At 39.0% G+C, this 25099-nt stretch overlaps 1 protein-coding gene across 1 annotated transcript; it reads right to left on the minus strand.

Moving 5' to 3' along the window:
• Nucleotides 1-11745: 11745 nt before the first annotated feature.
• On the minus strand, nucleotides 11746-21737 carry LOC137498459 (uncharacterized). Its single transcript, XM_068225990.1, has 4 exons — nucleotides 21731-21737; nucleotides 21430-21611; nucleotides 21118-21351; nucleotides 11746-12095 (listed from the first exon to the last, which is right to left on the minus strand). The coding sequence occupies exons 1-4, from the start codon at nucleotides 21735-21737 to the stop codon at nucleotides 11766-11768; spliced, it is 753 nt and encodes a 250-aa protein (XP_068082091.1). The 3' UTR covers nucleotides 11746-11765.
• Between the last annotated feature and the right edge of the window lie 3362 nt (nucleotides 21738-25099).

Raw genomic sequence — 25099 nt, forward strand, 5'->3', positions numbered from 1 at the left:
ATTTTTCCAAAAAGAAAGTGGGGGAAAGATGAGCCAAATTAGCTCATAGCATTGTCTTTAGATATTATAAATTTAAATATTGCATCTAAGGGAATGAATACAGTTACATTACAGGCCGGATGTGTGGCGCCATTTCGCTTGCCCTGGTTCAAAGATAAGTTCCACGTGTCAGGGTCATTTGATGATGAAATGGGAAGTACTGGAATATTCCATGAGATGTGTGCTCAAGGTCACCAATTTTAAGTTGGCAACAATTTCAGGCAACGAATAGCAGCACAGCAAGTTTTAGAATGATGGGGGTAAATTAAAGATGGGTGCCGCACAAGCGACCTCCAAAAATAATTAAATCCGCTAAGGGATACTGTAAAAACAATATTAGACCATTTTGAGAACAATAAATAAAGACGGCATATTTGCAACAATTTATTGGAATAAATAATCGCGGGCATATGTGACGGGATGTTACATCATCGTCGATGGGGTTCCCCGAGCTCCCTATCCAGGATCTGGCGTGCATGAAGAGGACGCGTACCGCGCAGAAGGGTCACTCTGCTACGGAAATTTGAATGGGCCGGACGTAACGTGTTGTGGTTCACGAGGAACCCTAATCTGGAGCATTTCCTAGTCCACTAATTAGTTGTCGATAGCATAATACGGGTCTGATAGACTATGTATTCAATTCAATAACGACCAAAATCTGGTTAATCTCAAGAAGGCAATTTTTACAATATTAACTGAAAATAGGATCGGAGCGAGATCGAGGCGAGGACGCTTTGCAGTGCCACGTGCTAAAATCGCGGAATAGAGCAGAGACAAAGTGTTTACTATCATTGTGAATAAGTGTTATGTGTTAGAATAATTTAATTATATCTGTGTTTTTATATGTGTTTTTAGTGTATTAAGAAGTGAAATCGTGTGAATTCATTTAAGCCACAAGAATGAAGACCATGGGTAGGAAGAATGGTATTGGTTCAGGTGCTGATGCCGCCAGTATGATGGCTTAAGTACATCATGGGGCCGACCTGAAACCATGAGGCCGTGGAGCTGAGTATGGAGCGTCGCCGAATCGATAAGTACCCTGATTCATTATATCTGGCATGTGCATGATTAGCTGTTAATTTGTAAATAAATTAATGCATGATTATTCGTTTATTTTCCTTTTTGTACTGTAGCAAGGATAGTTAGATTTTTAGGTAATTTTATACTGATGCCTAGGGGGAATAGATATTGTGATATTATAGCGTGTGTTAAAATGGTCTTCGCGAACGAGGAAATAATGTGTGTAAATAATGATCTTCTATTACGTGTGTGAAATATGGGTTTCCTTAGTGCGCGATCTTCTGAGAAATACTAGCGTGTGTGTGTGTAAATATTTAATGTGACTTAGGAGGCATCAGTAAGGTATTAGTCAGAGGGAGTAGATAGATTGGCATGTCGCATGAAAAGTTCGTCAAGAAAATTTTCACTGACCAGAGATTCGAACCTTGGTCTTTCCGGCACATTACAGTGGGATTTGAAATATATGTCATCAGTAAGTAACGTGTATTGTTAACAAATGAATAGAAATTGTGCTGTAGGGAATAAGTGTCATTCTAAAATTTATCCGAGATGTAGTTAGCTAGTGTTGAAGTAGGGGCCTCTAAGACACAAAATGCCAACCGCAGGGGTCGAACCAATGAGATTGTGTAGCGCCATATATGTATAAATACCGGCATTGTGATATATGTGTTCCTGATAAATGATGAGTGAGAAATGTAAAATGATATACGTGAAATGGGGAACAAATAAAGATGAAGATGCATTGAGAGTGTTAGATATAATTAGTTACTGTTCGCACAGAAAGCAAGAATACGCATGATATTGTGGAGGAACATATGGCTTCATTTAGAGTGGAGAGCGAGAATATTAATTGGGTGCGGACAAGTTATAATGCCGTGTTAATGAAATGAGTTGGGGCGCGAGATAAGACAGCAGACAGGGTCGGCGCGTTGTGTATTAGAGAAACCATAGCAGCCGTGGTAGGGTCTTATAAGTAACAAAATATTGCAGTCATTCGTAAGATAATTCTGTTTTGTGGAACTTAGGACAGCACAATTAAATCAAATAATAATATGTAGACTTCGTGACAGGTCATTGAGGCGAGTGTAATGATAGGTCACTGTAATGGTGCCATGCTGAGGGTCGGAGTTCGATGTCCGGCCGAGTCAGTGAGTAATGATTTTCCCTGTGACTATATGATTGAATTATGTTGTGTTTGTTCATGTTACATGTTCTTCAGTGTGTGAGCAATGCAAATTCTGTTTTGCAGTTGCAATATTTCTTGCGAGGTTGAATTCAGTTCACGTTGGTTGTATGTATTTGTGACAATGCGGTTTATCCCATTGTTGGTAGAATCAGTGTAGGTTAAGGTGCATTCATCATTGTAGTGTAGGGTTCTTGCTACAGGGTAGGCAATGTTTTGTGTATGATAAACAGCTAATTAAGCATATGCGGGATATTTTTAATTTTGAATGAATCGGTGAAATTAATTTAATTTATTTATGTCAGGGCTACTATCGATTTCGTGCGTGCGTTCCATATTATCGGCATTTATATGAGTGGAGGATGGTATTGAGAAAGAATAAGTAAAATATTTCGGACTCAAATAATAGGGATTATTTTATATACATTTTTTTGAGATGAATAATTTAATGATATATCAAAATTTTGGTTAAATTACCAGATCTTACCAAACGTAACTGGATAAATTTATGATCTTAGAGGTAACAATTATAATACTTGATAACCACGAACTTAGTGAATTAGGATGAAATTAATGAAATTTATTAATTAAAAGATGAGTTCATGAATTGCACGGCGGATGTTGTGCTTAATGAATTTACATAGCCTCATACATTTAAAATGAAGGTTGTAATCAAGTAAATAATTTGATAATTAGAAATTGCAATTACAAGGTTTATATAGTAATGAATTAATTTGAAGGTATGGAGAATGAATACGAATTTGTTTATTCAAAGGATGAATGAAGAAGTTTGGTTGTATATTAATATTTTAAAGGTCACTCTGACGAATTAACGAAAGGTATGATGGTAAATTATTATAATATTTTTTTTATTATGGAAATTTTGAAATATGGTGATAACCAAATATGAGTTGAATGGAATTGAGTTAAATTTTGAGGTATTGGAGTAGAGTTGGTAAATAAGATGAAAGGAAATAGAAATCAAATTTGAATAATGTCTTGGAAGAAGATTTGAATTTATGAATCATGATGTTGATATTATTAGTCGGAGTTGACAAAGGTTATAAACAATATTTGGTCCGAAGAGTTTATTGATTGTACAGAAATATTTGCTTTGCCAAAGGTTAGTCTTTTAATAAATTTGCATTCGTAAAAGTTCTCATTCAGATTTTTTATTTAATTATTTTATTTTCTTCTCTTTTATCCTTCCTGTATAATTAATTTAAGGTTAGTTTATTATAATTCGAAGAGGTCTCTGTGGGTAGTACCAGTCAGCGACCCTGTGATGTCTCAAGCCGGTGCCACATTTTAAAGGCAGGAAGGGTAGAGGGTTGAATATTATACACTTGTATATAGGGAAAGAAGTATACCGCAAGGTTCTGGGGCAAGAAGAGGCTATTGATTCTGATGAAGTGGGAGACCCAATTTTGAGGTCACATTTCGGCCGATCTTTCAGAGAACTAAATACGAACAAGGCACCTAGAATTGATAAATTACGCTCAGAATTGCTGACTGCCTAATGAGAAACCAGCACGGCAAATTCATCCCATTTAGTGTGTAAGACGTATGATACAGGAGAAGTGCGATCCGATTCTGACAGAATGTTGTTTTACCTACTCCCATGAAAGCACGTGCAGACAAGTGTGGAAACTACCGCACCATTAGTTTACTATCTCGCCCTTGCGAAATTTTAACTCTCGTACAATATTATTTACAGAATAATGGAAATACAAGTTGAAGTTGAGTTGGGAGAAGATCACTTCAGCTTCATCGAAATGTAGGAACACGTGAAGCAATCCTGCCTTTAAGTGTGATCTCGGAGGATCGAAGTAAGAAAAACAAGCCCATGTACATGGCGTTCGTAGATCTAGAAAGGCATTCAACATCGATCTGTGCAAAAATCAACCTGCAGTGATAAGAATTTAAGTCTATGAAAACGAAGCAGCAATTCAGAAAGGAGTGAGGCAAGTATGCATTTTCCCTTTACTTTTCAACATAAGAATAATAAGAATAAAAAATAAAAAGGAAAAGAAAAGGAAAAAGGAAACAGAAAATAAATAAGAATAAGAATAAGAATAAGAATAAGAATAAGAATAAGAATAAGAATAAGAATAAGAACGGCGTAATTTCCTCTCCTTAGATTGCGATTCTATTTCCAAATTTATCTTTGATTTTCTTTTCTATATGAACATTGAAAAGTAGTCCGCCTCCGTAGCGTAACGGTTAGTATTATTAGCTGTCGTCTCTGAGCCCGGGGTCGATCCCGATACTGCCCGAAATTTAAGAATGTCAGGAGGAGTCTCAGGCCTTCCAAGTTTACACCGTATCGGCGACCTGCGTGTTTCTGAGGATTGGGCCCTATCCGTGGTGAATTTGAATTACGCAAACGGCACACACATCCAGCCTCCGAGCCATTGGAATTAACCAGTGAAGGTTAAAATCTCCGACCCGGCCGGGAATAAGACCCGGGACTGCTGGACCAAAGGCCAAGGCCAGCACGATAACCATTTGGCCATGAAGCTACACAAACTCGTGTCCGTATCCCGAGTTGGTGCGGCTGTTTGTTCAGGCACACCGCAAATGGAGGACAGCTGCATGTAGCATTGCAACCACATGACAACCCTCACGCCATTCTTAAATTTCGGGCAGTACCGGGATCGACCCCGGACTCAGAGACGACAGCTAATAATACTAACCGTTACGCTACGGAGGTGGACTACTTTTCAATGATCATAATTATGGAAAAGAACATCAAAGTTAAATTTGGAACTGGGATCACAATCCAAGGAGAGGAAATCAAAACTCTGACATTTGCCGATGTTGCCGTCATTTAATCTGAGTCTGCAAAAGATCTGGAGAAATTGCTGATGGTATGGACACAGTCTTGCAGAAGGAGTACAGGATGAAAATAAACAACCCTCCCCCCCAAAAAAAGTAATGGACTGCAGTTGAACGAAGTCACTTGATGCAGGAAATATCAGATTATTAAATGAAGTCTGAAAGGAAGTAGCTGAATATTGTTTCTTGGGTAGTAGAGAAACTACTGATGGTGGAAGTAGCCTTAGGAGAACGAAACTTGCAGACTAGCACAAGCAAAGAAGGCTTTCTTAAGAAAATGCTTCCTTTCACTTCGTATATATAGGGTTATTCACCTAAGATGTTACACGGAGATAACGCCTCAACCATTAAAGATATCGGTATTCTGTTTTCATATTCGTAAATAATACCCAGGGGCTTGTAAAATAATGTGTTACTTATTCTCATGGGGTGATTAATAACCGAGATATTGATACTAACTCCATATTTTTAAGTGGAACAGCACGAATACATACCGCTGGCCGAAAAGTTCAACTGCGTACAAGTTGAAATATGTAAGCATTTTCAAAATCGGGCAGTTACTTTCTGAGATGTCAATAAAAACCGTATTGAGTCCTTTGCGTGCCGCATCAGGCAGCGCGCGGTCGGCCAAGGACATATTGGCAAGCAAGCTGTTTCCTGGCATTCATTCCAGCCACAGAACGGATACCAGGCATGTACTGTAAATTATCGTACACAGAATGTGATGTACCGTAACATACCCTGGGTGTGCAACGTTATTGTATGACTGGCGATCACACAAAGGGGAAGGGAGAATAAAATTCTTTTCTTTTCTTTTCTTTTCTTTTCTTTTCTTTTCTTTTCTTTTCTTTTCTTTTGTTTTGTTTTGTTTTGTTTTGTTTTGTTTTGTTTTGTTTTGTTTTGTTTTGTTTTGTTTTGTTTTGTTTTGTTTTGTTTTGTTTTGTTTTGTTTTGTTTTGTTTTGTTTTGTTTTGTTTTGTTTTGTTTTGTTTTGTTTTGTTTTGTTTTGTTTTGTTTTGTTTTGTTTTGTTTTGTTTTGTTTTGTTTTGTTTTGTTTTGTTTTGTTTTGTTTTGTTTTGTTTTGTTTTGTTTTGTTTTGTTTTGTTTTGTTTTGTTTTGTTTTGTTTTGTTTTGTTTTGTTTTGTTTTGTTTTGTTTTGTTTTGTTTTGTTTTGTTTTGTTTTGTTTTGTTTTGTTTGTTTTGTTTTGTTTTGTTTTGTTTTGTTTTGTTTTGTTTTGTTTTGTTTTGTTTTGTTTTTGTTTTGAAATCCATGTGTAACAGATTAAGTTCAGTCTGGCGTCTGTCCCCACGGGTGGGAATGGGAAGGATTTAGAAAGGAGGTCGGCCTTGGCCTATCTCAAAGGTACCTATCCAGCATTTGCCTGGTGCTGAACATGGAAACCATGAAAATCACTTTCAGGCAGTACTCGAACCTGCGCTCTCTCGAATGCACGCTACTACAGTCCGCTCGAGCTCCGCGGAGATTAATGCGTGTAAAATAAATAAATCATAGTGTTGTTGCCATCTCAACACTATCAGCTCTGAACATCCCACATAATAAGTCGAGCTGTTTGTGTCCTAATGTCTAACCCTTCCCAAACCAAATAATGCGGCATTGGTAGCAACATTGCTCCTTCTCCTGAAATAACCCAGCACTAAACGAGGTGCGCTTTGCACTACACACAGACCCAAGCAAACAGGGCTACATGACCACGCTCTCAAAGCCCCTGAAATGAAATAACAACAATAGCTTTAGTAATATTCCTTTGAAGTCAATGAAATTATGTTATTCCTTTTAAAAAACATCACCCCCCACCCGTATCCTATCATGAGCTCGCCTGTCATACACACTTTGCAAACCCATCACATGTGTACGACATGCTTACATGCCTGATATCCATTCTGTGGCTGGAATCACACCCAGGAAACTGCTTGAGCGTCAGTATGTAATTGCCGGACCGCACGTTGTCTGACGCGACACGCAAAACCGGGCACGCTGTTCTTATTGATATCTCAAAAAGTAACGGTCCGATTTTCAAAATACTTACATATTTAAAACTTGTACGTAGTTGAACTTTCAGGCCAGCTGTGTGAATTTGTGCCGTTCCATTTAAACATATGGAGTTAGTATCAATATATCGGTAAATGAAATGGCGTATGACTTTTAGCGCCGGGAGATCCCAGGACGGGTTCGGCTCGCCAGGTGCAGGTCTTTTGATTTGACACCTGTAGGCTACCTGCGCGTCGTGATGAGGATGAAATGATGATGAAGACAACACGTACACCCAGCCCCCGGTGCCAGGGAAATTAACCCTGCCGGGAATCGAACTCGGGACCCCTGTGACCAAACGCCAGCACACTAACCATTTAGCCATGGAGCCGGACAATATCTCGGTTATTAATCATCTCATTAGAATACGTAGCACATTATTTTACAAACTCCTGGGCATCATTTACGAATATGAACACAGAATACAGATATCATTAATGGTTTAGACATTATTTCTGTGTAATATCTTAGGTGAATAATCCTGTATATACTACTTTTCAATGTTCATATAGAGAAGAAACTCAAAGATAAATTTGGAAATGGAATCACATGTGGAGCATTGCATTGTATGGAAATGAAGTATGGACGATAACTAGCTCAGAATGAAAGAGAATAAGAGCTTTTGATATGTGATGTTACAGAAGATTGCTGACGGTCAGATGGATAGATCGAATTACGAATGAAGAGGTAGGCCTACTTAATTTGATTGATGGAATGAGTATGATTTGGCGCTATTTGACCAGAAGAAAAGAGAGATTGACAAGAAACATGTTATAACTCAGGACTTCTTCAGATGGTTTTTGAGAGAATTGTAGGCAGTAAAACCGGCAGGTTTAGACCAAGGTACGAATTTGACAAACAGATTAGAGTAGATCTAGGAAGTAGTAGTTACGTAGAAATGAAAAGGTAGGGCAGGATAGGGTGGGATGGAGAGGTGCATCAAAATATTGTTTGTACTGATGACCCAAACAATAACGATGTCACGAACAACAGACCTCATAGGGATGAGGACTATGATGTTGGTGAAGTTACGCTTGAGGAAGTGGAAATAGTGTTAAATAAACTCCATTTTCATAAATCAGCAGGAATAGACTAAATTAGATCTGAAGAGGTGAAATATAGTCGGAAGGCAGGGATGAAATGGCTTCATAGAGTAATAACACTACCATGGAATGTTAGTGATTTAGCATCTGATTGGACGAAAACAGTAATTGACCTATTTATCAGCAAGGAAACACGAAGTATTGCAACAAATATCCAGGTATTTTACCGTTCAGTATACGAGGCAAAGTGTTCACTGGCATCTTGGAGAGGAGGGTGCGATCAGTGGTATACCAGTTGTATAAAAACCAATATGGTTTCAGACAAAAGAGGGGCTGTCAGAATCAGTTTTTCAGCATGCGCTAGGTATTTGAAAAATGCTACGAGAGGAATATACAGTTATGTTTATTTTTCGTAGATCTAGAGAAGGCAAAAATTACAGAGCAACGAGGGAAAAGATGTTCGCATTGCTGGGGGACTATGTGTTTAAAGATAGATTATTAAAAGCAATCAAAGGCATTAATGGAGACGATTGGGCTGCGGTGAGAACTGATTTTAGAAAAAGTTCTTGGTTCACGGAATTACGGGGTTTATACATGGCTAAAATATTTCCCCTTTGTTATTCATTGTTCACATGGATCTTCGACTGAAAGGTATAAAGTTGCGGGGATGGATTCAGTTAAATGGAAATGTAGTAAGCAGTTTGGTGTATGGTCTGAATGGCAGATTGTGCTGAAGGCCTGAAAATAGGTGCAAGACTATGATAGGATAATTAGCCTTTCCAAAACTAAAGTGATGTCAGTATTTAGAAAAACTAAGAGAAACCTGAAACAGGTAGATAATTTCAAGTATTTAGGATGTGTGGTAGTACATTAAGTGAAACTGGATCAAGGTGCGGCAAAGCTAATGAACTGTGTTCGTAGATCCGATCAACAGTATTCTGTAAGACGAAAATCAGCACCCGACGGATAAATGGACTCAATTTATGTTCTTTCACATTTGAGATTTTCGTCGAAATTTGTAGGCTGCAAATTGTTGTTTGAATCATTCATGTCTTTGTCCGTACATAAAGATACAATCTACATCAAACATGGGTCATTGTGGGTACGTCAGTATGATTGGTAAACCTAATTACAATTGTTTCCCATATTTATAAATCACGTTCATATACCTAACTTGTTCTTCCCACACAAATACCGTTGCCAAGTAAGTACACTTATCTTTCAAATATTTTGGGTTAGATGAATGCAATTTATTTAATATGGACCATTATTTACCTATATAATACTGCGTGAGTGATCAGGAGATTCGTTCTATTATGATGTAAGGCATGGTTAGAGGTAGTCTTGATTTTAAGCCTCGAAACTGAACAAAATTTGTTTCTAAAACCATATTTACCAGCTTTGCCTAGTCAGAGCTTTATATCTCTAGCAGTTCTCAGTCGGTTAACACTTCAGTTTAGGTACTTGATTGTTTTGGAGGTAGCATTTATCAGTGGTGTGAAGCAAATCCCTTTGAAGGGATTATTTCATGAATAGGGAGTATTTTCCTCTAATATACGTATGAGCCAGCCGTTTGGTCAGTCGCTTAAGTTCCAAAGGCGTACTTTCCGTGATCGCACACTAGTAAAAGTGTTAAGGTGAACACTTCCTCTCCAATGTTTGATTTCTTGGTAAATGTCGTGTGAATCTGGACGGTTATGGAAACATTCAATGGAAACGTATTATTACTTTTCAATTACATATTGGCGTACTCTACAATTCCATTTTTTATTTTCTTACAATTGGCTTTACGTTGCATCGACACAAATAGGTCTAATGACGACGAACTCTACATTCTGAAAATGTTTCTGGCTATGCGCACTTTGGAACCTGCACTACTCAATATGAATTTGGTAGACATGTTCCCATCGATCAGAAACTCTATATGGATATTGTATTGCCGTACGTTGTTATTTACATTTTTTAATTTGCTTTTTATGTCGCACGGACACAGATAGGTCCTATGGCGACGATGGGATAGGAAAGGCCTAGGAGTGGGAAGGAAACGGCCGTGTCCTTAATTAAGGTACAGCCCTGGCGTTTGCCTGGTGTGAAAATGGCAAACCACGGTAAACCATCTTCAGGTCTGCCGAGAGTGGGGTTCGAACCCACTATATCCCGGATGCAAGCTCACAGCTGTGTTAAAGTTTAGAGGAAGTTCCGTGGGGCAGGAATTCTACATTATAACGAACACGTTTTACATCAAAATGTGCGACATATTACACTGTAGGTGAAGAGAGTATTGTATACTATACTTTTTGTAAAGGAGGAAGACATTCTTTTTTAAGTGTCAGTTCAGTTAACATATTTCTTCAGTCTATCGAAACACGAAATACATCATACCTGTGATAATTATAACTGTTCATTTTTACAGGTATGTTAATGCTGTTCTACTGTTATATTTCATGTTTTTGAAAAAATGAAAACTTGTACTATATAATCATTTTAAATTGCGCAAAGATCCGCATCACACCGATTTCAGATATGTTTGAGCAAAATCGGAGGTATGAATAATTCACAACAACAACAACAACAACAACAAAAAGTAGGCTAGTTAAAAAATTAAGCAATCGAAATATGAGCATAAACGTTTCCTTCCCACATTTGCAAACTTAGGACTGACAGTATCTACTTTGTATGTCGTGCTTTACAGTGATATATCTGCATGTGATGGTGTGGTTAAAACCTTGTATTTTGAAGTTTGTTATAATTAAAATTAATATATTATAGCAAAATCTCATCGAAACAATTCCTTATTCCTTTTGAATCATTCATACATTGGTGCTTAACCAATCTGTCATTGTTTGAGAATATTTATATGTCAAGTACTGAGTGATCTTGTTCGTTTTGTACTGCTACCATTTTATGCGTATAAAATTCATTCTCTTGCCGGTTCTGGAATTTTCATGGTCTTGTTTGATAATATGCCGGTGCTTCTCAATTTCTTGTACCGGTACGCATAAGCTTAATATCATTTTAGTAGTTAACGTGTTGACTAGCGAAAGTACACAAGATATTTAGAATTTGAAACTAACCATTGACCTTTCGCACTCACTCCATCAACAATTTAGTCATCTTTGTATTATTCCTTTTGTCTTTTAGTAACTTAGTCTAGGAAGGAGGGGAAAATTAACGTGTGTAATTACGTTATTTTCTGGAATGCACTTTTACTAATTTTATCATTTTTACTCTTGTACAATTTATAACACATTGGTTTGTTTTAAAATCTCTATCCAGATGTAACAACAATCTTCCTCAACTAAGGTAAGTTATTTGCTAGATTGTAACAAACTAGGAAAAAACAGACCTCTTTTTCTGTCAAACGTATATGCAAACTGTCTGATAAGAGGATTCCATTATTAGAAAGAATTTATCATCAGTCACAAAATTTCAATAATAAATTAATGTATTTGTTGGGGATTTAACAAGAGTGCTCTTTTCAGTAGAGAATTTTTAGTTTTGGAACAACCTAGATATGTCTTAGTTATTTGTAAAGAAGCCATGAACCTATCACGAAAACTTTACATAATTGGTTATGTTCATACAGTGATTATTTAACCGAAAATTATCTTGTAACCTGTGCCAGAGCACGTGAAGGTGCTCCTTTCGTCATCATAAGCATAACTGTATGCTAGAGGACACCGTTGTTTGAAGAATGCTGGATAGTTTTGCGGCCAGTCTGAAGATTTGCACTTTTCTGGAGTTCCATAATCACCTCGGCAGCAGTATTGGTCTGTGTTGAAAGCTAGACATGCGCTTTTGCAACCCACTGTTGCTCCATTGGCTCTCAGGCGAAGTTCATTTGGACACTCGGTGTTGAGGTTGGCTGTGCAAGCCGCTGCAGTGCAGTCATATCCACTCCCAGACTTGTCTGTTGGGATGATCTGCAAACAGAATACGTCTATGGAGTACTAGGGAGAAAAGGAGTTCCACCCACTACCCCGTGGATATAAAATGAGGACGGATCGAAACTGGATAAATGACAACCAGGAGCTGGTCCCGGGCCTCTTATATAAATGAATTACACATAAAAGGCAAGAACCCAAGACAGAAAGAGTTTTAACATAGATTGGGGTTTATTTTCACAATATTGGCTGATGCAGAAATACGATGAGCAAAACACAAATCAAAGGATACATAAAGAATATAAATGTTACTCACATACATATTCATGGAGGATAGCATTTTCATTAACACGTATAGAAGCCTTTAACTTCCACAGAAACCATCATAAAGACTTCCTCACTTATTTCCCATTTATATGGGTACATAGGGAGAGATGATATTTATATATTGAGAAACTAGCAGTTACCCGCGGCTTTGCTCGCATGCATTTCGTAATTTGGTAACATTCGTTAAAAGTTTCTTCTCGGTATTGTACTAAAACATTATCTGAAAATACCTAAAGTGTAAAAACTCACCGAAAAATTAAATTTCATTTTCCCCATAAACTCTTGTAAACCACGTTTGTGGTATTGAAATTTGGGACTAAGATGAGCATGCGACATAGAACTGTACGTCTTCTCTCAAGTCGAAAAAAAAAAAAAACCAACATGTTTCTTTATTTTTAAAAGAGATTCCAAATACCTAATTCCACGTCTGTAACATCTTCAGATCTTGAGATATAACTATCCCCACAAAAAGAATTCAACCCAATTATCAGTCCTCCCCCCACACCCACCCCCACCTAAGTGGATTTTCCGAAAATAAAAAATACATGTTTATTTTTAAAGGAGATTCCAAATGCCTAATTCCACGTCTGTAACATATTCAGTCATTAAGTTTTTGAGATATAAGTACCCTCATAAAAAATTCAACTTTTTTAACTTCTTTCATTCCCGTTAAGTGCCGTTTCCAAAAACAACACAAAACATGTTCCTGTACTTTTAGAGGACTTTCCAAACACCAAGTTTCACGTGTGTAACATGTTATGTTTTTTTATATATACTGTACATATTCCGGTACTCCTTTTAAAAAATCACCCGCCTTTTCAATTATTTGCACCCCTTTAAGTGAATTTTCCGAAAGAAGTACAAGTTCCTTTTTTTTAAAAGGATATTCCGAATATCAGTGTTCACGCCAGTAACATCTTCAGTTTTGAGATGTAAGTATCCTCATAAAAAGAATTCAACTTCTTCTTCTTCACTTCTTTCCACACCTTTCCCCCTTAAGTGGACTTTACGAAAACAATAAATATGTGTCTCTTTATTTTTAAAGGAGATTCCAAATATCAACTTTCACGTCTGTAACATCCTCAGTTTCTGAGATGTAAGTATCCTCATAAACAGAATTCAACTCCTACTTTACGTGTTTTCAACCTCCCCCCCCCCCCCCACCTTAAGTCGATTTTCCGAAAACAAAAAAGTACGTGTTCCTTTATTTTTTAAGGAGATTCCAAATACTAATTTTCACGTCTGTAACACCTTTAGTTTTTCACATATAAGTATCGTCACATAAATAATTCAACTAATTTTTCAACGAATTCACCCCCCTTAAGTGGGTTTTACAAAACAAAAGAATGTGTGTTTCTTTACATTGAAAGAAGATTCCTAATACAAATTTTCATGTTTGTAACATCTTCATCTTTTGAGATATAAGTATCCTCATAAAAAGAATTCAACTACTTTTTCACCCCAACTCTGGTCAAGGTGATCACCCATCTAAGAAAGCGTGCTTCTTTAATTTATGACGGAGCTTCCAAATACCAATTTTTACGTCTGTAACATCTTTAGTTTTTTAGATATAAGTATCGTCATACAAATAATTCAACTAATTTTTCAATGCATCCCCCCCCCTTAAGTGGGTCTTACGAAAACAAAAGAACACGTGTTTCTTTACTTTGAAAGAAGGTTCCTAATACAAATTTTCATGTCTGTAACATCCTCATCTTTTGAGATACAACTATCCTCATAAAAATAATTCAACTCCTTTTTCACCCCCACCCCCGTTAATTTGATCCCCCCACCTAAAATGCGTGTTTCTTTCTTTATAAAAGAGCTTCCAAATACCAATTATCATGACCGTAACATCTTCAGTTTTGGAGATACATGTATGCTCATAAAAAAATCCGACTCCTTTTCTCACCCCCACTCCCAAGTTGACTTTCCCCCAAAAATGCGTGTTTCATTATATGTAAAGGAGATTCCAAATACCAGTTGTCACGTCTGTAACATCTTTAGTCTTTTAGATATCAATATATTCATCAAATAATTCAACTAATTTTTCGAATCTTTCACCCCCTTAAGTGGATTTTCCGAAAACAAAAGAATGCAACCGAGCTCGATAGCTGCAGTCGCTTAAGTACGGCCTGTGCCCAGTATTCGGGAGATAGTAGGTTCGAATCCCACTGTCGGCAGCCCTGAAGATGGTTTTCCGTGGTTTCCCATTTTCACACCTGGCAAATGCTGGGGCTGTACCTTAATTAAGGCCACGGCCGCTTCCTTCCCATTCCTAGCCCTTCCCTGTCCCATCGTCGCCATAAGACCTATCTGTGTCGGTGAGACGTTAAGCAACTATTAAAATAATGCAATTAAAGACTTCGTACCTGCACAACGGGATACTACTAGCAAACATCAACACTGGATATCACAAGAGACCAGACTGATACTATTTAATAAGAAGAGAGCTTGGCGCCTGTGGAAAGACTTCCCTAACCCACACACTCACAATACCTTCGTTAAAATCCGCCGCCACGCGAGGTTTATGGTCAGAAGAGACTACAAAACACACGTAGACACTGTCACTGAAAACGTCCGCAGCAATCCCAAGCGCTACTGGAGTCTCATCAACACATGGAGAAGGACGGAGCGGATTCCTGTCAGCGTGAACCACAACGATGCAACAGCAGATGGCGCCGATCGCAATGAACTGTTCAACAGGTATTTCTTCTCCAACTTCTCCCCTCCCTTACAAAACCAACCGCTCCCTCCCGTTGGTACAGCTTCAAACCGAACCCTATCAAGCATAACTACCACACCAAGTGAAGTTCATAACCTTCTTCAAACTCTTCGTACCAACAAAGCTACCGGTGCCGACACTATAGGTCCTCTTTTCCTAAAAAATACTGCCAGCACTCTTTGCGTCCCTCTCTCTAAATTATTTAACAGATGTTTTGCCGCGGGCTATTTTCCTATTACCTGGAAACAGGCAAATATTGTTCCACTTCTCAAATCAGGCAACAAATTTAATGTTTCATCTTACCGACCAATCTCTATTCTCCCCACACTATCCTTTATCTTTGAAAAAATTATACACCAGCGTCTCCTCGCATTCACTTTGCCGTATATCTCAACCAAGCAGCATGGTTTTCTACCAGGTGGCTCTTGTCTAACAAACCTGGCCACTCTGCATAGCTTTGCATCACACGCCATTGCAGCTAAATCACAGCTGGATATCTGCTACGTACACATTTCGAAAGCTTTCGATTCTGTTGACCATACTCTGTTGCTCCATAAACTCTCCGAACGATTTAATATACATGGCAGTCTTCTGACCCTTCTTGCTGGCTTCCTACATAACCGTTGGCAGAGAGTGGTAATATCAGGCACTTCATCCTCATGGTTACCAGTCACCTCCGGTGTCCCACAAGGCGGTACTATTGGCCCCTTGCTGTTTTTTTTGTTTATGGACGATCTGCCGTCCGAACTCAACGAAACAGCGAATACCCTACTCTTTGCTGACGACTGCAAGATATTTAGGGAGATCAGGAATCCAGCAGATGCAGCTCTGCTACAGTCCTCACTTTATGCCCTCTCGAACTGGTGCCGTACTTGGAAACTTATCCCCAATCCACAAAAATGCAGCCACATGACCATAACACTGCGTAAATCTCCTCTACCGACATCATATTACCTACTCGACAAGCCCATCACCGTGGTCACGCAACAGCGTGACCTAGGTGTAATATTCGATACAAAATTACAATTTAAGACCCATATAGAAACATATACGAAAAAGGCTATGAAATTACTTGGCATTCTCTATCGCTTCACAGAAATTTCTGACCCCATTGCTCTTCGTCACTTCTTCCTCACGATCGTTCAACCTCTCTTAAACTACTGCTCTCCGATTTGGACAATAGCCGCCCCCTCCAATACTAAGCAGTTAGACTGAGCAGTGTCCTTTTTTGCTGCAATTGTAAGGAACAGAAACCCCAAGCTCAGAAATCTGTCTACGCAGCAGGTATTAATGGCAATTAATGTGTCACCGCTGCACATCAGGCGACAGGTAGCTGACCTGAGTTTCCTCCACGAGATCTTAAATGGACATTACCGCTCGGAACATCTTGTTTCTCTCTTCTGTGTCCGCGTTCCTTCCCGCTCCACCAGAACCAAAGACCTTCTCCACATTCCCCACACTCAGCACTCAATACTTCAACGATCTTTCCTAATCCGCCTCCCAACACTCTTTAACAATATTAATAGGAGACAAGAGCTTGATATAGCATCAAATAAAAGTGTATTCGAGAGGTGTGTAAATAGTATCTTAAAGATAAATTGATGTGAAGGGATTATACCGCCATCTTGACCCACGACGACTTGGCTATGAACATGGACATTCTCATGGTTTTCGATTTGGTCAGTTATTAGTAGGATGTGTACCTGATCTTGTTATATTTTGTTATGTTTGTTATATTTTATTATGAAAGTTTACGTTTGTTAAATAGTCTGTTGACAGTGCAAGTGAAATTTGCTCAGTGTAGCTGTATTTTGTGCTTCGTGAATTAATAAATAAATAAATAAATGCATATTTCTTTATTTTTATAGGAGATTCCAAATACCAATTTCACGTCTGCAACATCCTTATTTTTTCAGGTATAAGTATCCTCATACAAAGAATTCAACTAATTTTTCAGTTCGTTCACAACCCCCTTAAGTGGATTTTTCCAAAGCAAAAAATACGTAGTTCTTTATTTTTAAAGGAGACTCCAAATATAAATTCTCACCTGTGTAAAAACAGAAAGTAGCATAAATAAGGTATCAAAAAAAACCACAAAGTCGACATTGATACAAACGCATTCATACAAGCACAAGTAGACACCAGATGCATAGGGCAATATAAATACAGATTCAAGACACACCGCAACGAAACCGCAGTAGCATGAGATAAGTGACTCAAAGGTCCATGAGCTCGATCCAAGAGTCCAGATCCAAATATCAGGGCGTCCGCAATACAAGGCAAGGCACACCTAATCATAGCAAATGTTTAACCACAAATACGCAATGGGACGATATCATATCGCTCCACGGTAGCGAACATCAATTGTTCCTAAGTAGCGTATTAAATACACGTCGTCATATGAGCTCAACCAAAACGTCGCAGGAGGAGAGAAAAAGGCATGTTCTGAAATGCAAATACGTCGTGATCAAACAGCACCACACACACATAAATTGAAACGGGTCAGTATTACCTTTTCGTCCCTACGTAGGAACAAATACCTAAATATATATATCCTTTAAAATATGAAAAGGAAACAGTGAATATAATTTCACAATCAACACAAGGAACAAAGAACAAAAGCGGGATCACAATGAACACTAGCGTAGCACAGCTGTGGCAACCCAAAGGAAGTAGAGAAATAAATAAATACCTGGAAAAATATCCATATGTATTAATCAATCATGTACGTTTAGTTCAAGGCAGAGAGCCACGTATGTTCTTTTTTTCTTTTTCTTTTTTTTTGCTATTTGCTTTACGTCGCACCGACACAGATATGTCTTATGTCGACGATGGGATAGGAAAGGCCTACGAAGTGGAAGGAAGTGGCCGTGGTCTTAATTAAGGTACAGCCCCGGCATTTGCCTGGTGTGAAAATGGGAAACCACGGAAAAGCATCTTGAGGGCTGCCGACAGTGGGGCTCGAACCCACTATCTCCCAATTACTGGATACTGGCCGCACTTAAGCGACTGCAGCTATCGAGCTCGGTCCACGTATGTACAATTTTGAATCTTTCTTAATATAGGTACCATTTATATGAAACGAAACACGTTTCATAATATAGCCTGTGCATCGTGTTTACTAAGGCTTCCATTCTTTTCTCTCGGAGAGCAAAGCAAACAAATTAGGATCGAAAGAAATGCTTTGGAAAACCATAGCGGCATGAGGCTCCATCTGTCTAACCGTGAAAGAGGTACATGTCAAGTCAGAGAAAAGTTATCATTATCAAATAACAGACATGTGAATTCTAAATCAGGGAATAGACTAACAAGCACATTATGGGAAATAAGTATAGAAAACACTAAGTGCGGCACAGCGTCCCGTACTAAATTCAATCAAGACCAAGAAATCAAAATACTCGTGACTTCAACTCGAATTGGTATTTACATTATTGATGCCATCAACAAAACAATTACTTCATTTCACAAGAAGGTTGAAGTCATTAATGTTTTCTCTTTCTTTCAGCTCTTGCTTACAATAATAATTATTTCAATTGTAACGTTTTAATTTCATGTTATTATTATTATTATTATTTAATTTACACAAAGTCACGATCTTTTACATAGAAAGGAGAAGTAGTAAGGATGATGTAGGTAAGAACATTTTTTACTACAGACATTTTCCTTAAATTAACATTGATGTATAGTTAGAGATGTTACTGAAACCGCCTTATCAAAACCTGAGCGTGACGACATAGTCAGTGCGTCCAGCTAAACCAGGGCGAACTGGTCAGGCATCCTGAACCAGAGTTTACTTTCGGTAGGGAGGCCAGTCCTTTCCCAACCATTCTTTGGCGAAGAGAATGTGGTTACCAACAAAGTCGTTACCATGCCCAATGTTGCTTAACATCGGAGATCCGGTGCTTCAACATGGCCACGTCGTTGGCTTGCAATTAGACATAATAAATTCGAAAAGATGGCTTAGACCTTAGTATCATCGACCCTGGTTTCTTTCCGAGGTAATCGTGGTTCTAGTCCCGTCTTAATGAGGGAATTTGAAAATGAAACATCATGTACCTGCGGTTAGTACTCCATGTAAATCTGGCTGCGATAACCATATCAATAACCGTATTCGCTTCTTTTTGAAGATGTTTTAATATTTTTCTCCACTAAAATTTACGCGAACACTTAATAGCAAGAGCAATTTATGACAAGTTCCGAAGAATAAATTGGGCTGGATCTTTGTTCCTCGATTACACCATACATACTAAACAACTAATTATAAAAATATTATTGCTTTACGTCCCACTAACTACTTTTGCCGGTTTTCGGAGATGCCAACGTGCCGGAATTTTATCCAGCAGGACTTATTTTACGTGCCACTAAATCTATCGACACGAGGCTGATGTATTTGAACACCTTCAAATACCACCGGACTAAGTCAGGATCGAACCTGCCAAGTTGCGGTCAGAACGCCAGCGCTTCAAGCGGCTGAGCCACTCAGCCTGACACTGAATAACTCAGAAAATAATTGTCAAATCGTAAACAAGATGCAAGGAAACGATTCTGAGAAATTCGTGTAAGGAAAATTTCATACCATTTTGCCTTCGTAGCCGGGGGGAACACAGGAATTAGGCGATTTGACTGGCAAACTAAGCCTGAGTGGTTCATCAGATGCCACGGTGGTACCTGCCAGCTGATAAATTCTTGTTATTTCCTGTGCCCATTGTTAGCCTGGTGCAACCTCGTCCGGCAGACCCACCGGCGAGGGTGGGTGGCTTCTGCCATGTGAAGGAAACTGCGTGTTAGTGTAGTGGAGGACAGTGTGTTGTGTCTGGTATATGAGCTGCAGGAATATGCGGGCAGGACAAACACCCAGTCTCCAAGCCATGGTTATTGACGGTTTTAGATTAAAGTACTTCGACTTGGTAAGGAATAGAATCTGGGGCCCCGAGGAAAGAATACCAAGACGCTGTCCACTCAGCCATGGATCCGGACTCCATTTGGCAGTTCTGAATGTGCAAGTGGATGACACTGGTCGCTCCTCCACACTCAGTCCATTAAATTCTTAAATGACATCTCACTTAAAGCGGACGGACTGATCTACATGCATTTGTCTCCTTTAGCTTTCCAGAATACCTAAGATATGATCGCAATATGTGTCAAAAACAGTATAAGAGGGATTACAGAAATTAACCTTTTACATAGAACCTCGTCTGAACTTTCAGAACGTGAGCATAAGGGATTTTGTACGTGTATCTTGTCACTTCTCCCTTCTCCCTCCTACCAATTATATTGACGAAGAAAAGGATTTCTCGTAGAAAGTTAAGTATTGTGTGACTATCAAAACATGTTATGAAAGGGAGCCGATTGAAATAAAATTAGTATTAATATTGGTGTATTCCTACAGCTTTTAATTTCAAAATTAAATGAAGGAGCCGTTTAGGAGAAACACAATGGAAATACCGCAATGAGCTTCTGAATCATAATTTTATCCCTGGCAACTATTTTTATTGGACTAGTTTAAAAGTTGCCATTCTTGTTATAACAGTGTATTAAAACTTATGATAACGTCTACCAGACACGTAAAGAAATTATTTCTCTCCTGGGTAGGTATAGACGTCATTTCTGCCAGTTACGGTACATGGACTCATGGCGATAAGGGGGGGGGGGGGGAAATTGAAAGAATAATCCCTGATATTTACCTTAGAGGTTTTGTTAATGCTAGTGGTTTAGCGTCGCACTAATGCTTCGGAGGTATTCGGATGGGAAAGGACTCCTTCCTAAGAAAGTTACCATCTCCCGAGTACAAGATCTCTGCGATATGATCCGAATCCCGTGGAGGTATTAACTGAATGCTGTTGATTTGACACGCCTCGCATAAAATAATTTATCGGGCTTCCTCGATTAGTCGTTCCTTGTTTATATGTCCAAGTCAAGAACAGCGTGTAACTTATCTACATGCTTGTTTTTAAAGTTCTTTAGTGTTAGCCTCATTAGCATCCGCAACATAAAGAGAAATATACTCACCGTAACGGGAATGTTGAAGCCATCAACGTTGCTGATGTCGTAGAAATCATTTCCTCCCCAGCCTCCCAGTGTTATCTCTGCCAGTGTGACTGGGGGAACTCCACCGGCCCCGTTACACTTGAGGACATTACCACAGTCTCCAGTATCGCAGTGTCCGCGCCCGTTGTCGTTGAATTTACAGCCTGTCCGTCCCCAGAAGCGACCAGCCCAGGATGGATCTACCTCAAGGCTTATCTGGAGAATGTGAAAATATAAATAATGACATAGAACACGTTTAATTCTACATTATCAGTCAACTGAGCGTTTCTGTACCTGTGATCCGGGTGCCATTTCCCAGCCACCTTCATTGACAGGTTGTTTTCCAGCATTTCCGAGAGATCCTACCCAAATGGTTGAAGGATGGTTATTTACAAATGTGAATTGTACTCCTTGGACAATGGTGGTTACTACCGCGATGGATAAAAGCAGAAGCATTTTGTATAGGTTTGTGATCACTGGAAAGAAATATTACATATTGGTATTAATATACTAGATTCCTCTTGAGGACAAAGTTTCGCAACGTCGGTCGAAACGGCAATGGAGCAAGAACACTTAATATAAAGAACAAATTTACGAGCCATATTGGCAAAACAGTGCAATCAAATACCCGCTGTAAACGTTTGAGATATATAGAATTACCAACGAAGGAAGTGATTTCAATCAGGCACGGTTTGTCCATAAGGACTGCAGGGCTGCAGCACCTCCCAGTGCCTGGCGAAGGCGAACAAAAATATAATTGCATATCCGAAATGTTTACTTCCTTTGAAGTATTTAAACTAGTGTAACTCATTCCAAATCTCCCAGGGCTAAAAAGGCTGAGTACTCCAAAGATTTTATGTCACACTGTCAATTGGGAGCAGCAAAGCGGGATTCGCAGATTCGCACTGTACGGGCTGTGCCCTACTCGGGTCATGCGCAGTTCCTTCTGCGCACGGAAGAAATAGAAAGGGATTTGGACGCGTCAGCGTGCCAACCGGACTGCAGTCTGACCAGCCGCCAGCCATTTTTAGAAAAACAAGTAGTATCTCGTGTTTGTTGCGCCTTCTAAACTGCACAGTGTGCATTCACCAGTTTCAGTAACTCAAGGTGACTGTTAATAATTGTAGTAACAATTTTATAAACAGACATGGAAAATAATAGTGCTGGGTATTAACAAGGCATATCATTTTCACAATTACCGCTCGCTGAGAAGAATGCCGGTCGTCCTACACCTGATTTGTCTATGTATCAGCTATCGTCAAGTAGGCAACAAAATTACATGAGAAATTTTAATTCTTCAGTGTGTAATAAGTCGAAGTGGTTAACTGGTTGCGACGAGAGAAAAGCCCTGTTTTGCTTTCCGTGTTTGTTGTTTGGAGGTGATATAATTTGGACAAAACCCAGAGTGGTGGATTTGAAGCATTTGGGTGATAAGGCTAAAAAACATGAACAGTCAGCTAAACACCTCAAGAACGAGGTTGACTTATCTATGTTAGGAACAGTGAATATTGCTTCACAACTAAGCGAGGCGTACAGACAATAAACAACAGATATGAGAAATATGAGAAATACTATCAAAAATAATTGACTATAAGATTCTGTGGTATATTTTTGAACTTCCACTACGAGTGAAAACGTTTTTAAGGAGTACAGTGTCAGAAGAACGACTTTAAGCATTGGTAATGATTAATGTAGAAAAAATCTGATGTACAGTATTGTCATTTTCAACAACAAAGTGATTGACGAATTCGCTTGTCGTAAACAAAGGAAAATGGATTTTATGTACAAGTAAATGTGAAAGTGAAAAAAAAAGAAACACCGGTAGCTTTGTTAAATTAAGTGTATAGGGCCTATTTGTCTTTGCATTAAATAATGTTACAATTTGTTGCAGACTTCAAAAATAGAAGTCGGTAGTGTATGATTCATGGAAAGTATAATAAAGAGTAATGAACTCCTTTTGTGGACAATATTTTGGCAGTCTAGCATCTACTGATATCGTTAATTGTAGCAAATCATCATCATCATCATCATCACCATCATCATCATTTGTATCTTTGAAATTTAATCCGTCGCGCTTCTTCTCGGCAATAACCTGTATAAGTCGTATATGTTAAATATCAACGCAGTGTCTTAATACTGTTGGATTTCAGAGTCAAACTATCTTCTGCACCTGTGTCATAATTAATAATCTGACTATATACACAGAGCATTATCATTACATGCAATTCATTCACTGAGGCCAGATTTTTCACGTCAATGACATATTTCATATACATCGCCGGAAATCGAAGCACAATCACGTAATATTTTACAATTTGCTTTACGTCGCACCGAAACAGATAGGCCTTATGGCGACGATGGGATAGGAAAGGCCTAGGAGTTGGAAGGAAGCAGCCGTGGCCTTAATTAACGTACAGCCCCAGCATTTGCTTGGTGTGAAAATGGCAAACCATGGAAAAACACCTTCGAACCCACTATCACCCGAACCACGCAATTGAAGAGCTATTATATTATTTACTGAGTTGTAATTCCCAAAACTCATAATCATCTGCGTATTAAGTATTGTGAAGTTTCTGAGGACTCGTGGAGAAAGGCTTCAAATAGAAATGCGTATTTCAGCACTATGCAAGTTAGCTCTACCTTATAACGGGCCTACTTATAGCACGATGATACACATTCCAATTTATAGGAAACGTGTTAGCTACAAGTGTAAAATCATGCCACCTTTGCAACTTCAAGGACGATGATATACACCTTAATTATGCCTGAGTTAATGTCATTGGCTATTCACCAAGGCTTCCACGGTTCGAATTTCGGCCAATGTATGTTGATTTTTTAAATGAAAGAAACGTCCTTGTGGTTCGAAAACCACGTAAAACTGAGTGTAACATGGTTACGGTCACGGTATCACATAACGGTACAAGCTTGCCTTATTTTCTGAATAAACCTCGTTGTTTTGATGAACACATTTTACGCTGGCGTATGCTAGTTTTTCACGAAGTCGAGTGTATGTGTTATTTTAATATTTGCAAACTTAAATTACCAGACGTTCGGATTATTACTAGTACTTATGTCTTAGTTAGCGTGATTAGCTGCCACCCCCGGAGGTCCGGGTTCGATTCCAGGCTCTGCCACGAAAATTTGAAAAGTGGTACGAGGGCTGGAACGGGGTCCACTCAGCCTCGGGAGGTCAACTGAGTAGAGGTGGGTTCGATTCCCACCTCAGCCATCCTAGAAGTGGTTTTCCGTGGTTTCCCACTTCTCCTCCAGGCAAATGCCGGAATGGTACCTAGTTTAAGGCCACGGCCGCTTCCTTCCCTCTTCCTTGCCTGTCCCATCCAATCTTCCCATCCCTCCACAAGGCCCCTGTTCAGCATAGCAGGTGAGGCTGCCTGGGCGAGGTACTGGTCATTCTCCCCAGTTGTATCCCCGACCCAAAGTCTGAATCTCCAGGACACTGCCCTTGAGGCGGTAGAGGTGGGATCCCTCGCTGAGTCCGAGGGAAAAACCGGCCCTGGAGGGTAAACAGATTACGAACGAACTTATGTCTTAGGCGGATTGTAATGTACCTACAAATGTGTTTTATTTCAGCGCTTAACGTTAGACACTCCATTTTTCGGCATTAACTTACTGTCTTTATTACTTTTCTATTAATACATTTTGACATGATGTTTACTGTTCTGCCTGTTAATATATTGACCAGATTTCACTAAATAATGATAAATCACATTTTCCAACTTAATGTTCCTAAGCATGCTCGATCGGTCAATGGGAACAGAACAAACATACTACTCTGGAGCAAATTCCAGAGACTGCTCCATGTGTGTTACTTTTAGAAGAGATTATGCCACACATCATATCCACACTGCTCACATACAGGCCAAAATAGTTGTCTGTGTACACGCCCTGGTCTCACTGAACTATGTAAGGCCTATATTGATTCAGTATGCTGGTGCGTTTGAGT

The sequence above is a fragment of the Anabrus simplex genome, chromosome 2, assembly GCF_040414725.1.
Source record: "Anabrus simplex isolate iqAnaSimp1 chromosome 2, ASM4041472v1, whole genome shotgun sequence".
Classification (NCBI taxonomy): domain Eukaryota; kingdom Metazoa; phylum Arthropoda; class Insecta; order Orthoptera; family Tettigoniidae; genus Anabrus; species Anabrus simplex.

Coding starts and splice junctions, on each gene's coding strand:
- LOC137498459 (XM_068225990.1), bottom strand. Junction 21,352..21,429: donor AAATGGCACCCGGATCACAG/GTACAGAAACGC, acceptor CACATTCTCCAG/ATAAGCCTTGAGGTAGATCC. Junction 12,096..21,117: donor GCTTCAACATTCCCGTTACG/GTGAGTATATTT, acceptor TTCTGTTTGCAG/ATCATCCCAACAGACAAGTC.